This window comes from Staurois parvus, unplaced genomic scaffold (genome assembly GCF_062004578.1).
Source record: "Staurois parvus isolate SC_StPar_1 unplaced genomic scaffold, SC_StPar_1.0 ptg000818l, whole genome shotgun sequence".
Lineage (NCBI taxonomy): Eukaryota > Metazoa > Chordata > Amphibia > Anura > Ranidae > Staurois > Staurois parvus.
This window is the reverse complement of record NW_028318614.1, coordinates 6,823,019-6,835,893: the sequence shown is the minus strand read 5'-3', so window position 1 is coordinate 6,835,893 and position 12,875 is coordinate 6,823,019. Positions and strand designations below refer to the sequence as shown.

Genomic DNA, 12,875 nt, shown 5'->3' with positions numbered 1-12,875 from the left:
GAAAATGTTTAAAGAAAAGTTTTGCAAACAAGTAATTTTTTGACTGAACTGCGAAGTACTGAAAACATTTCAGTCCTGCCCAGCATAAGCACTCTGCCAGCTCAAATAGAACATTACAGGTTCATTGGTTATCTGGCAGGATCTGAAAGTAATTTCTGTAATTGCAACATTTTTAAAAAGACAAAAAATGGGGAAATGTGCATGCATTGCAGCGATATCCTGAATGTGTTTTTTTTTTTCATTTTGCCCAGGCATACTCTTAAAACAAAAAATAGCACAACTGGAAAAGTTAAATTAAAGTTTTTATTGACAGTCTAAATCCAATATCTTAGCCATTCTAAGATTTACACCCAGCGGAGCACATTGTATTTACATGCAGTGGTACTTAATGTTACAAAAGAAGAGGACTTCTACATAAAATGATATGCTTTAGTAAATTCAAACTCAAATTAAATAGAAGAAAAAGAACATTTTATCAATTACATTTTCCATCTGTCAGAACAACAGTTTACATTGGCAGCTTCTATAATATGTAAACACCCGAGTGTACGTCAGATTTCACCTACACCACTGAATTAATACCAAATTCGACTAAATAATTCTAATTTGACACTAGTTGGTCATAAATAGTGCACATTTATACAGCCTCCTCAAAGTAGTAGCTATACTTATGTGAGACACTGTGATTAAACCGAATAGACTTTTAATATAGAGTTTATGTACAAGGTATGATACGCTTCCTTCAATTTCCTAGTTCAATGCTTATTCAGTAAATTTAAAGGTGCAGTCCCCCAAATAGTGTATGTTTTAAATAATTTGTTCATTTTAATACTGTACAATCAAGGTCGTGTGTTATTCTGTTAATATAAGTCTGCTAAAATAACAGTTTAGCCCTGTTCGGTGAGGTAACCAAGAGCCACTAAGCGTTACAATGACAATACTCTACTACAGGCTTAGGGCTTAGAAAATAAAGACATTAAATAAGCATAATAAAAAAAGCTAGACTCATAATAAAATTAAGGCTGGTATTTGCTTTAAAGGCATAGTTCAGAAAGCACATTCATATCAGGGGAAATGCACCTTTAAAAAAAATATCATGAGAAATAACAACCAAACAAATCTAACTCATAATGAACATTCATCTTTTGAAATAGAACTAAATATTTATTTAAAAAAACTGTTTTAACCAAAACCATGTAATAGACTTTTAATGTGACTTTAATTGTGTAAAGTTTGTCAGTTTCACCTTTAAAGAAGTTCTGTACCAAACTTATTCATTTTGCTTTGGGTGGAAGTTGCGTAAAATTATACTCACTTTTAAAGCTTTGCCATTCAAATCTAAGGCTAAGACTAAGGAAATATAAAGATGTTCCTCTGTTGTGCTCCTCCTCCTGCTGCTGCTCATAACCTCTGAGTATTGCAGGATTCTCCACTAATGGAGGCTGACACTTAAATGGAAACTGTCACCACCTAAAGAAAACTGAAAATCCTGCTTCCAGTTAATTAATGAAGATTGTTAATATTTACTTGTATAATTTCCAGAGCCACGTACTGGAGAGTTAAGTAGTCTGAAGAATCTTCTGCATCCAACACACCTCGATGTGAGTCAGATGCCTGGTTCTCTTCTGCATACAATGGCTCCATCCACCAGCCCTTATGTCACTACCCTGTTCTAAAGTGATATATGGGGTGATGGATAGCACCATACTACACAACAGAGAACCAAGGAAGTATGGCGGTGAAGAATATTTTTTCGGCAGTAGTTGCTTTTCAAGAAAATCAACAGCTTGGGCAATGGCACAGTTAGGTATTAAAAATCTTATTTTTCAGGGAGCAGTTTTTTAACTTTCTTCAGGTGGCAAGAGAGTCTTTTTAAATTAGTTAGAAAGAATGAGACGATGAGACTGCCAGAGAAACTCACTAGATCAAGACAGCTAGGACTTCTAAGAAATATATAGATTACAGATATTTCAGAATGACCATAGATGGAACCATTTTTTTGTCTGATCTGACTGCACAACATTTAGTTAATTTCATATACAAAACAATTTAATCAATTGATAGGCTGGCAAATATCAAACAAATTGATTTTCCATCTGGATGGAAATTAATCTTTGGAAGAGAATTGTTGGTAAGAGATGTTATTAACTCGAACATTCAGGCAGAGTGGTGGGTGAAGTGCTGTGACATTTGTTTAAAGGATAACTTTACCTGATTGAAAAAAATATGTCTTATTGCAGCCCTACAGGAGGACAGTTTGTCCATTAGGGTCGATGGTGAATAGACTGTGCATGTGCAGTACCAAGTGACCCCATTAACTGGGAAGAGAACAGGACCACTAGAAGAAGGCTTGGGTGGGCCACAACTAGTGCCCGCTGATCTGAGGTAAGTAAAAGGCAGTACATATAGAAATGGGGAAAGCTCCAGCAAAAAAGAATTCAAGAACCTTCTCCCAAAATAAAATGAAGAGATGTTGAGTAGAGATCTCTGAATATAATCACATCTCTGTGACTCTTGAATATAATCACATCTCTGTGACTCTTGAACATACCCTAATATACATTCAAGCATACTAAAAAATAGGCTTTTGGTATCCTATAAAATGTTAACATTCTAGATAGGTTGTGTACAGTCAGCCATCACTTGCATAATTTTCTTGGTACTCTGTATATGGGCATTGAGACATCTGGAGACACTCATTTGAACTTTTCCTTTAGCTAACCCATTTTTGTAGTCACTCATCTACAATCCTTATATATATCTAAAGTATCGTCAAACCCCACCATAGCTTCTATGTTTGGGAGTCTTGTATTCATAAGGCACTGTCACAGAATGTTCCTATCCTGACACAGGGGTGGCCAAAATGCCTACACTTTCCCAGATCACCACTTGTACACAGATAAGGTTTACAAATATGGCACAGGCATTTACAAAAGTACAAACTGAAGTAATGTCTCCCTAAATTGTTACTTTGCCAGTCACAAACACACAGTTCACACTGACTGGGGTACAACCTAAAACTGCAACCTTGTTGTTGTACAAACCAGAGATGTGCTGCAGGTGAAGTTTAGTCTGTGTTATCACAAATAAAAGACTAGATCAGCAGGAGTTGTTTTAATGTTTCATGAAAAAGATTATTTCATATAAATATGGCTAGAAAACGGAGGTCCAATGTAGCTTTTGGAAACCACAGATTGGCCTCAAAGGTGTACATAGATGGATCCCAAAAGTGGATAGCTGCACCTATTCCAATTAAAGAAGATCTTCCAATATTGCTTAAATGCTACTTACTAAAGGTTATCTAGTTCAATTAGGAATGTTATCTGTTTTATGGCAGATATTGTGCAGTTATGCACAAGAATACACATTTTATAGAGTTGAGATTCAAAAGCATGGATAAAGCTGATTAAAGAGCACAAGGTCCAATAATGTAGCACTTCACCAATTCCAATATCCAGGATGCCATAAATACCTAAAGCAAATGCTTCCTGTCAGAGGTTAAAAAACCTATCCTAATTCCTAAGTCCAAAAAGTGCACATTGGTTCCTGTATTCTTCATGAACCTGCCTATTTGTGCATTGCGAAAAAAAATATTCAATCTTTTGTGTTACCTTCTTTTTTCTTCAGTGCTGTACTTTTCCAAACCTTGAGCCATATAGGTATACCATTCATTTTTGTACAGGACCTACTTACAGAGCAGCACTATCTTTACAAGTACTGTAAAAATGCTGAGAGTTAGGTAGTCTGCTGGATTTGCAATCTATAAAAATGAAGTGTCTTCCCATACAACCAAGCGGATTCTAGTAGACAATTCCATTAGGTGAACTTTACTGGCTTTAAAAGTTGAACATCTTTAATTAAAGTGTATCTGTAGTCCTTTCAAATGTACAAAGTTGCTATCATCTTGCTGTAGCAGGCACCTGCATACACTTTGTGTTTTGTTGTAAGAAAGCCCTAGAAGTCTTGAAAACTGGGAAGCTCTAATATTCAAATACCAACCAACTCCTATGGCCAACACTTGGGATGGCCTCTCCCACCTCACTGTTGGCTTACATGGCTGGCCAACATTGAGAGGCAAGAGGCAGCAACCAACTTTTGACTTTCAGAAGCTGGTTAATACCTGTATCATAGAACTCCCAAAGTTTCAGGGTTCCTGGAGCTCTCTGGAACTAACCTAGAGGCATCTGCTCTAGCACTGAAGTAGCACCTTGGTACTCTCACTGCACTAGAGGTTTGCTTTAAAGCACCCTTCTAGCTTGTCCTATTTGTCATATATACGTTTACATCAACCTAGCCACCCCCTGGTCATTCATTAATTAAACTGCAGTTTTATATGTTACAGAGAATAGCACTGCATATTCAAGTACTTATTAAGATCACAAAGTAATTTCCACTAACGACATAGTCAAGTTAACATTTGGTAATAAGGTCAGGTCACCCCAAGATAACTCTATTCTGTTTAAATGTAGATAAATATACTTTCTCTGCCTACGTATCTTAAATAGTTTTTCTAGGCTAAAATACCATTAATTTACCAGCTAACTCAGACCCATCATCATACTGAAAACATTGAGACATCACAAATGTAGGCTTATTCAATACTGTACTGCAAAGTACAATAACCCAGAGCAACCAGATTGTAGTAATTATAGTCAGTTCAGAAATTATATGTGATTGGTTACTAGGGGATTCTGTAAGTTGAAAATCGGGTCCTGATCCAGGGGAAATGGGAGAAGGGTCAGAACAACTAGCTAAAAGTAATGTAGCCTGGAAAGCACCTTTGAACGCAAAGTAACAGTGTTTGTGTGATATTTACAGTAATTTAAATGAGATTAAAGCAGACCTATTCTTAAAATCTAAGCTTTGGCTGTCTAACAAGGATTCCTTAACACGGTTTAATGTGTCAAGGCAAATAGTATAAATGTATCTTCAGAAAATAGTTGCTAATTAGAAGACTTAGCGCACTTCCACATGTGATAGTGCCTAGGCACCCTCTGTTTTTCTAGCCTGACAGTACCCTATCAAGAATTCTAAACCATCTTGGACATATGCTGCCCACTCTTCCTTTCAAATACAATAATGTTGTCATCAGGACTCGAGGTCTAGAAGTAGAGGATGCTGCCTGGAGATAGCTGGAATCTCCCTTAATATACTCACCTCACGGTCACACAGCACTGTGAAATGGATAACATAGTGAGCCTAGGCTAAAGAGCATCTGCAGAATTCCCACTGCAAGTTTTTCAACATTCACTACTTGTCTGATACTGTTTTAAAGGTTACCTAAACCCAAGAACAAACATTTAATATGTTGCAGCTTACAGTTCCTAGATTTGGTGACTGCATTTGTTTTATTTTTTTCAGTCTAACAACATTTTTGAACAGTACAGAAAATTCCTGTTGATCTTGCGAGAAGTGCAGTGTCCTTTTCACATCCTATGAGCAAAACAAAAAGTTATCTTTCTTCTGTAAACTAGCTACTAATCTCCCCATGCCCCATGTAGCGGAGATGAAGAGAGGAAGACATATTTGAAGTCCAGCATGTGTGACAACCACGGCTCCTTCATAAATACAGTGAAGTGAGAGCGCATAACCATCACATCTAAGGACTGATAAGCTGCTATATGTAAAAAAAATATTGTCTTGGGGTTTTAGATATGCTTTATGAATAAAGCTGCCTGAGCCTAGGTCCCCTTTAAACTTTACATGTTTTATGCACTTGGATGTCAACCCTTTTGGGGTTAGCTGTTGGCAAAAAAAAAAAATAAAAAAAAATAAATAGATAGACTGCTTAAAGGAAGGTTGGCTGTCTGAGTTGAAAGCACATCAAGACAAAAAAAAGTTACGTGAATGTTTGGAGTATAGCAAATGAGGTTATACACATCTATGTATACTATTCTAAAATATAAGAAGCCCTTGTAACATTTCTGTCTGACACTCCAGCAGCAACTGAAATGATATGAAGTGTATGTACGTTCCACAGGCCTGGAAACATAAAAAGTATAAAAGAATTCCTAAACCAACGTAAGATGAACGAGATCTGATATGACCAAGCGCTTGCAGTCACTACGTTCAGCAACTACAGAGTCTATTTTCTTGTGTTGCGTTGTGTATATTTTAGAACTGAAATTTGCATCTGAATGGTTTTTCTGGTCTCTTTTGAAAAAAATGAGTGTATTACTTCTTGGCCTTGTTGCAGTTGTTTGTACTGATGTTAAATAAACCCATAATTTCAAGCATTGCTTGTCTGATGTGTTGTCCAAAGCGATGTGAATCCTAAGGAAGACAGAAACATGTATATATTTTAACCGTGTTTCATTTTTAATTAGAGATCATAGAGTAATCATTAGTAAAGAAAAATAATTTCAAATACAATTGATTTATTCACATTGCACTGGCCATTTCAGGGCTTATGAAAGTACATAGAAGTGCCTATAACAGACTCTGCCCCTTAGGGAGCTCACAGACTAATGCTCAGACCACCGTCATTTAGACACACACTGAAGCTGGCCTATAACAGACCCTGCCCCTGAGGGAGCTCACAGACCAATGCTAAGACCACAGTCATTCAGACACACACAGACTGGCCTATAACAGACCCTGCCCCTGAGGGAGCTCACAGACCAATGCTAAGACCACAGTCATTCAGACACACACAGACTGGCCTATAACAGACCCTGCCCCTGAGGGTGCTCACAGACTAATGCTAAGACCACAGTCATTCAGACACACACTGAAGCTGGCCTATAACAGACCCTGCCCCTGAGGGAGCTCACAGACCAATGCTAAGACCACAGTCATTCAGACACACACTGAGGCTGGCCTATAACAGACCCTGCCCCTGAGGGAGCTCACAGACTAATGCTCAGACCACCGTCATTCAGACACACACAGACTGGCCTATAACAGACCCTGCCCCTGAGGGTGCTCACAGACTAATGATTCAGACCACTATCATTCAGACACACACTGAGGCTGGTCTATAACAGACCCTGCCCCTGAGAGTGCTCACAGACTAATGCTCATACCACCGTCATTCAGACACACACTGAGGCTGGCCTATAACCGACCCTGCCCCTGAGTGAGCTCACAGACTAATGCTCAGACCACTGTCATTCAGACACACACTGAGGCTTGCCTATAACAGACCCTGCCCCTGAGGGTGCTCACAGACTAATGTTCAGACTACAGTCATTCAGACACACACTGAGGCTGGCCTATAACAGACCCTGCCCCTGAGGGAGCTCACAGACTAATGTTTAGACTACAGTCATTCAGACACACACTGAGGCTGGCCTATAACAGACCCTGCCCCTGAGGGAGCTCACAGACTAATGCTCAGGACACCGTCATTCAGACACACACTGAGGCTAGCCTATAACAGACCCTGCCCCTGAGGGTGCTCACAGACTAATGCTCAGACCACTGTCATTCAGACACACACTGAGGCTGGCCTATAACAGACCCTGCCCCTGAGGGAGCTCACAGACTAATGCTCAGGACACCGTCATTCAGACACACACTGAGGCTGGCCTATAACAGACCCTGCCCCTGAGGGTGCTCACAGACTAATGCTCAGACCACTATCATTCAGACACAAACAGGGGTTGGCTGAATAATCAACCTATAAGCTTTTGGTTTCTGGAAGAAAAGTAAACTGGCCAGCGGAAATCCACATGAATAAGGGAAGAACATACAACATACAAGAAGGGAAGAACATTAACATACTACTTGCAGGTAGTTTCATTAGAAGGAACTGAGCCTATGGCCAACAAAGACACCATGCTAAAATCAGTTTGCTTAGTGATTGTCAAAAACCAAACTTGTCTTTTTTGGCTACACATTCCACCTGTTTTTTGGGCAATTATGCAGCAACATAGTCATGTGGGAGATCTAACTTTCCTGTGTGATATGGGTCTGCTTTTAGTTTTACAGCCAGAAGTTATCTGCATGTGATGCCCAAACCACATCAATGTCAGCATACAACGGAGTTCCTTAACAAAATCACTATAAGGCTCCTAGACTCCCCAAACTCCTAAAAGGGATTCCTCAGCTAAGATCTGTACCATTCTACAATATTAACTAGCCCTATAAAGAGAAAAGAGCATAACTTGCAGCAATAAAGCCATGTAGGCATTATGTTCATTTACAGCCAAACATCTGTCAAGTTTGTATTGCTGGGTACCTGCAGGGGAGATTTTACTATCTGTATTTGTCCTGATGACCACTGTCACCAAGAAAGAAAGTGAAGGAAAATCCCACATTTTACAGTTGTCACAGGAACAGGAGATGAAGGGAAATCACTAAATGTGGACACTCATTGCAGTGACAACTTACTGGTGAACCTACAGTATCTCATCTCGCTTTCTGTTGGGAAGGAAGTGAAGGGAGATCTCCCCAGGAAAAGATAAACAAAAGTTAAACTGGCCGATATTTTATTTACTTTATGCCTAATGTTTGTCATATACACACACTTCAACTAGACATCGGTAATAGGCACATTGGAGAATCTTTGTGCAATCAAGCATTAATCATTCTTTTATCTGTTTATACCAGGGAACAATCCCATCACTGTGGATGTTGAATTATTATTCCAGTTACATACGGCAGTTACAAATACGACAACCCAACATACAAAGTAAAATGTTAGTTCTTGTTATACCTAATAACAAAAAACAAGGTCAGATACCGCAGTTGCATGTCTAAATTTGACTTTCCAGCCACAAGCCACTCTGAGTCATTGAGAAACTGTCACACGGTTCTTTAGTTCCTTTTGCATTATTCTATCTTAATATAGACTTATGGCTTATTTAACCACTTGCCCTCCAGAGGACTTAACCCCCTTCCTGACCAGGCCATTTTTTTCGATACAGAGCTGCATTACTTTAACCGACAATTGCGCAGTCATGCAACGCTGCACCCAAATTAAATTTACGTCCTTTTCTCCCAATTGAGCTTTTTTCGGTGGTATTTGATCGCCTGTGTGTTTTTTATTTTTTTGCACTATATAAAAAAAAAAAAAGACTGACAATTTTTAAGAAAAAAACATTTTTGACTTTTTGCTATTAAACATGTCCAGTAAAAAAAAAAAAAAAAAATCAAATTTCTTCATAAATTTAGGCCAAAATGTATTCTGCGACATGTCTTTACTAAAAAAAAATCCCAATACCTGTAAATTAAATGGTTTACGTGAAAGTTAAAGAGTTTAAAAATGGCAATGTATATACTGGAATTTTAAATTTTTTGTTATTTTTACTAGTAATGGCGGTGATCAGCGACTTATAGCGAGACTATGGAGGACATTCTGACACTGGGGGGAACTGACTTGGTGTCACTGATATCGCCAGTGACACCAATACAGTGATGAGTGCTAAAAAAAAAAATCCACTGACACTGTACTAATGGCACTGGGTAAGAAGGGGTTAACGTGAGGGGCAATCAAAGGGTTAACTGTGTGCTGGGTGTGTTTTACTAAGGGGTGGAATCTGTGTGCTTCACTGTAAGCACACTGCTCTGGATGGCTGTGCTGTGCACAGCCGTCCAAAGCAGTGTGCCTGAGCTGACAGGCAGGAGAACTGTTAGTAAACAAAACAGTTCTCCTCCCCGTTGGAGATCCTCGGTAATCACCGGGAGCCGACGCGGGTAGGGCTCGTGGGTGCCACCTACCCGGAAATGCAAAAACACGTATATATACGTGATTTTGCGCACCAGTGCCGTCCTGTAGCAGTATTCCTGCTATAGGGTGGTCGGGAAGCGGTTAAGGTTTGAGCAGTCGAAAAGTTGCCTATAAATTGCTGTTTCTTTGACTTATCTCTGTTGCAAAACTCATGAGTGCCTGTAAACCCTTTGTATTTCTATGGCTGTGCCCCTGACACCTACCTATCTCTCATACAGTGTGCAGTGACTACCTTGGGGATACACACTCACCGGCCACTTTACTAGGTATAGCCCCACACCATTACACCACCACCAGCACCAGCCTGAATAGTTGATACAAGGCAAGATGGATCCATGCTTTCATGTTGTTTACGCCAAATTCTGACCCTACCATCTGAATGTCGCAGCAATAAGTCTTCAAATTCTCCCCTGACATCAACAAGGCATTTTCATCCACTAAACTGCCGCTCACTAGATATTTTCTCTTTTTTGGACCATGCTCTGTAAACCCTAGAGATGGTTGTGCGTGAAAATCTCAGTAGATCAGCAGTTTTTTAAATACTCCAACCAGTCCAGCTGGCACCAACAACCATGCCATGCTTAAAGTCACTTAAATCTCCTTTCTTCCCAATTCTGATGCTCAGATTGAGCTTCAGCAAGTCGTCTTCACCACATCTACATGCCTAAATGCATTGAGTTGCTGCCACATGATTGGCTGATTAACAATTTGTGTGTGTATAAATATATATATATATATATATCTTCTATAGTGGTAGTAAACCTTTCACATGCAATATTAAGAAAGCATACCCTTCTATAGGATGTACTTGTCCCAATTAAGAGCACTAAGTGCCATTTCTGTCTGCTGCCTTGTTCATCTGCTATCATCATTAATCACTCCTGACAAGGTTTCCTGACACCAAAAACAAAAAAGTGACAGGGAGGGGATCTCCAGCACAGCCTATGATTGACAGACCCAGCTCAGCTCTTGTGTGCTGTGTGAAACTGGTGTGTGTCCCTTTCCCCCAATCAGCTATCAGATCTCTCATTACTGAGTTCTGCAGTGTGTAATTTCAGTTCTTTTTTCTGATAGCCCAGACAAGCTTTATAAATGCAGCATTTTGAATAGCTGTAGGGAAGAGAAGACTGCAGATAAACAGATACAACTTTTGTATGAGGGTTTATTTTATCTCTCTGTATCACCTGATGCCAGTCACTTCACTAGGTTGGTGGGTGGGTATGTAGGGGTTTACACCCACTTTAATATTAAGCTGTATAAAATGGTTCAAAAGACCACAGCATCAATCAAGATTCAATTTTACACTCATTTTTTTTTAAAGTCCGGGGAGGTGCGGAAAACAAAAACGTGCAAGTGCAAAACACAAAAAAGTGCACTTAGGGGTGTGCTTTAGTCCACCCCCTGAGGGGGTAGGACCTCTACCCTGATCCCTCAAGGCACAAGCCTCCTGAAAGGGACAAAGGTTTACACATGGTCCACCTAGCCAAAAGACCTGGCAGACCCCTTTCCTTGTGGCTAGCCGACCACCAAGTACTAGGTCAGGGAGCTCTCCCGAAGAGAGACCCCCCAGGAACAGGGGAGGAAGAAACCTAATGGCCACGCATCCTTCCCCTAGACTTCAGGGCAGGCCCGAGGAACCACACCCTCCATCCTAGTGAGAAAAAAAATCACACACATAAGTGACAAAACAGTAGGAGAAAAACTAAAAATAAATAAATAAGTGGCTGCGCAATTGTGCACTGGCTAGGCCTTGAGGCCCGTAGCAAAAAAAAATTGCTAGCCCTAAAACGCGCAGTGCAGAAAAAGTGTTTAGAACAGTGACCATGTGCACTTTTCACATTTGGGATACCACTCCCATGTGCTACTAAGAGCACTCCTGAGGCGACCACTCTCAGTGGGCATTGCTCCACAGACTCTCTGCCTCCCTGGCCCTTGGCCAGACAAGGTACATCCATTCAAATCAGGAGGATCTGGACCCCTCCAGTTTTCCCGGGGGAATTACTCCCGGGCCCCAACAGCCTGTGGGTGCCTTGGTTTCTCTTCCAGCCAGTACTAACCTTCAGAGCCCCCATCATACCAACAGGGGTACTATACAGCCAGCCATCCTCGCCTAAAAGCAAGAATGACGGCAGAGCACCCCTACTGGACATTGATAAGAACAGATACTACACTTGATCTTAGCCAAAAGGCCAATGCCCGGTACACACGATGAGAAATTCAGATGACAAAAACCGCACGATAATCTGATCGTTAGTACACAGCTTTCTACAGCCAATGAAGACAGTTCATGCGACAATATCCGAAGGAACAAGCACGAAAATTTTTCTGGTACGATAACAGCGCGCACTTTTTTCATTTAATTGGTACAGTATTCGTCTGAAAAAAACTCAAGAGACCAAGGCCACTCATGCTCAGAAACAAAAGAATACAGTACAATGCAATACAATGCAATACATTACATCACTTCCGAAGTTGTATTCTGTCTAACGAGAATTTTCAGAACTTTGGTAACCTCTTCATTTTCGATATGAGACTAGCATGCAGCAAAAAACAAACGATAAGTCATCCAATTATCTGATCGAATGTACTAGGCATAAGTGTAGAGTGAACGTTTGAACAACATTGACTGTTATGACTTGTCTAAGACAGGCCGTCCTTTGAACAGTTTTATAAGTAATGTCAACTGACATCTGTAAACATATTGTACAGTTTTAACAGAAAGAATCCCTCCTAAAAGTGAGCGTGGCAGTGGCCAGCTAATAGCAATACAGTCAGCAAATCTGAGATGGGAACGTACAGTTGTATCTGTATCTGTGTGTCTGGAATATGCATGTTGTGGTTGGCAGAGAAGACAAGAAATAAACAATGCAGCCCTTCAGGGAATTTCCTCCACACTAATGAATCTCTAGACTCCCAGTAAGGTCCAAAAATACTTTCTGGCAGATACTAGAAGTGAGTGATCTGCTGCCTAAGGCTAAGTATAGCCACATTAATACTGAGATATAATTAGACATATTGAAAAGGACAAGCGGTTGTGGGCAAGGTGTACCTACAGCAGCCCATTACAATTTGCATCTGGTTGGTTGCTCTAATTGGTTCACGTCCGGTGGGTTTGCTGCAATTTTGGCTAATGCCGTGTGCCTGTGTTATTAAATACGCCTCAGTGACTTTGTCATTTAACTATTTAACTCTCCATTGCTGA

The 12,875-nt window shown here is 40.2% G+C and overlaps 1 protein-coding gene across 2 annotated transcripts in view; it reads right to left on the bottom strand.

The window, feature by feature from the left end:
* Nucleotides 1-285: 285 nt before the first annotated feature.
* The window catches only part of CPT1A (carnitine palmitoyltransferase 1A), a 103,592-nt gene continuing 91,002 nt past the window's right edge, over nt 286-12,875 (bottom strand). For both annotated transcript variants that reach the window (XM_089654984.1, XM_089654983.1), the window contains exon 19: nt 286-6,273. In XM_089654984.1, the coding sequence (XP_089511110.1) occupies nt 6,175-6,273 (99 nt within the window). In that variant the 3' untranslated portion in view covers nt 286-6,174. The remainder of the gene's footprint in view (nt 6,274-12,875) is intronic.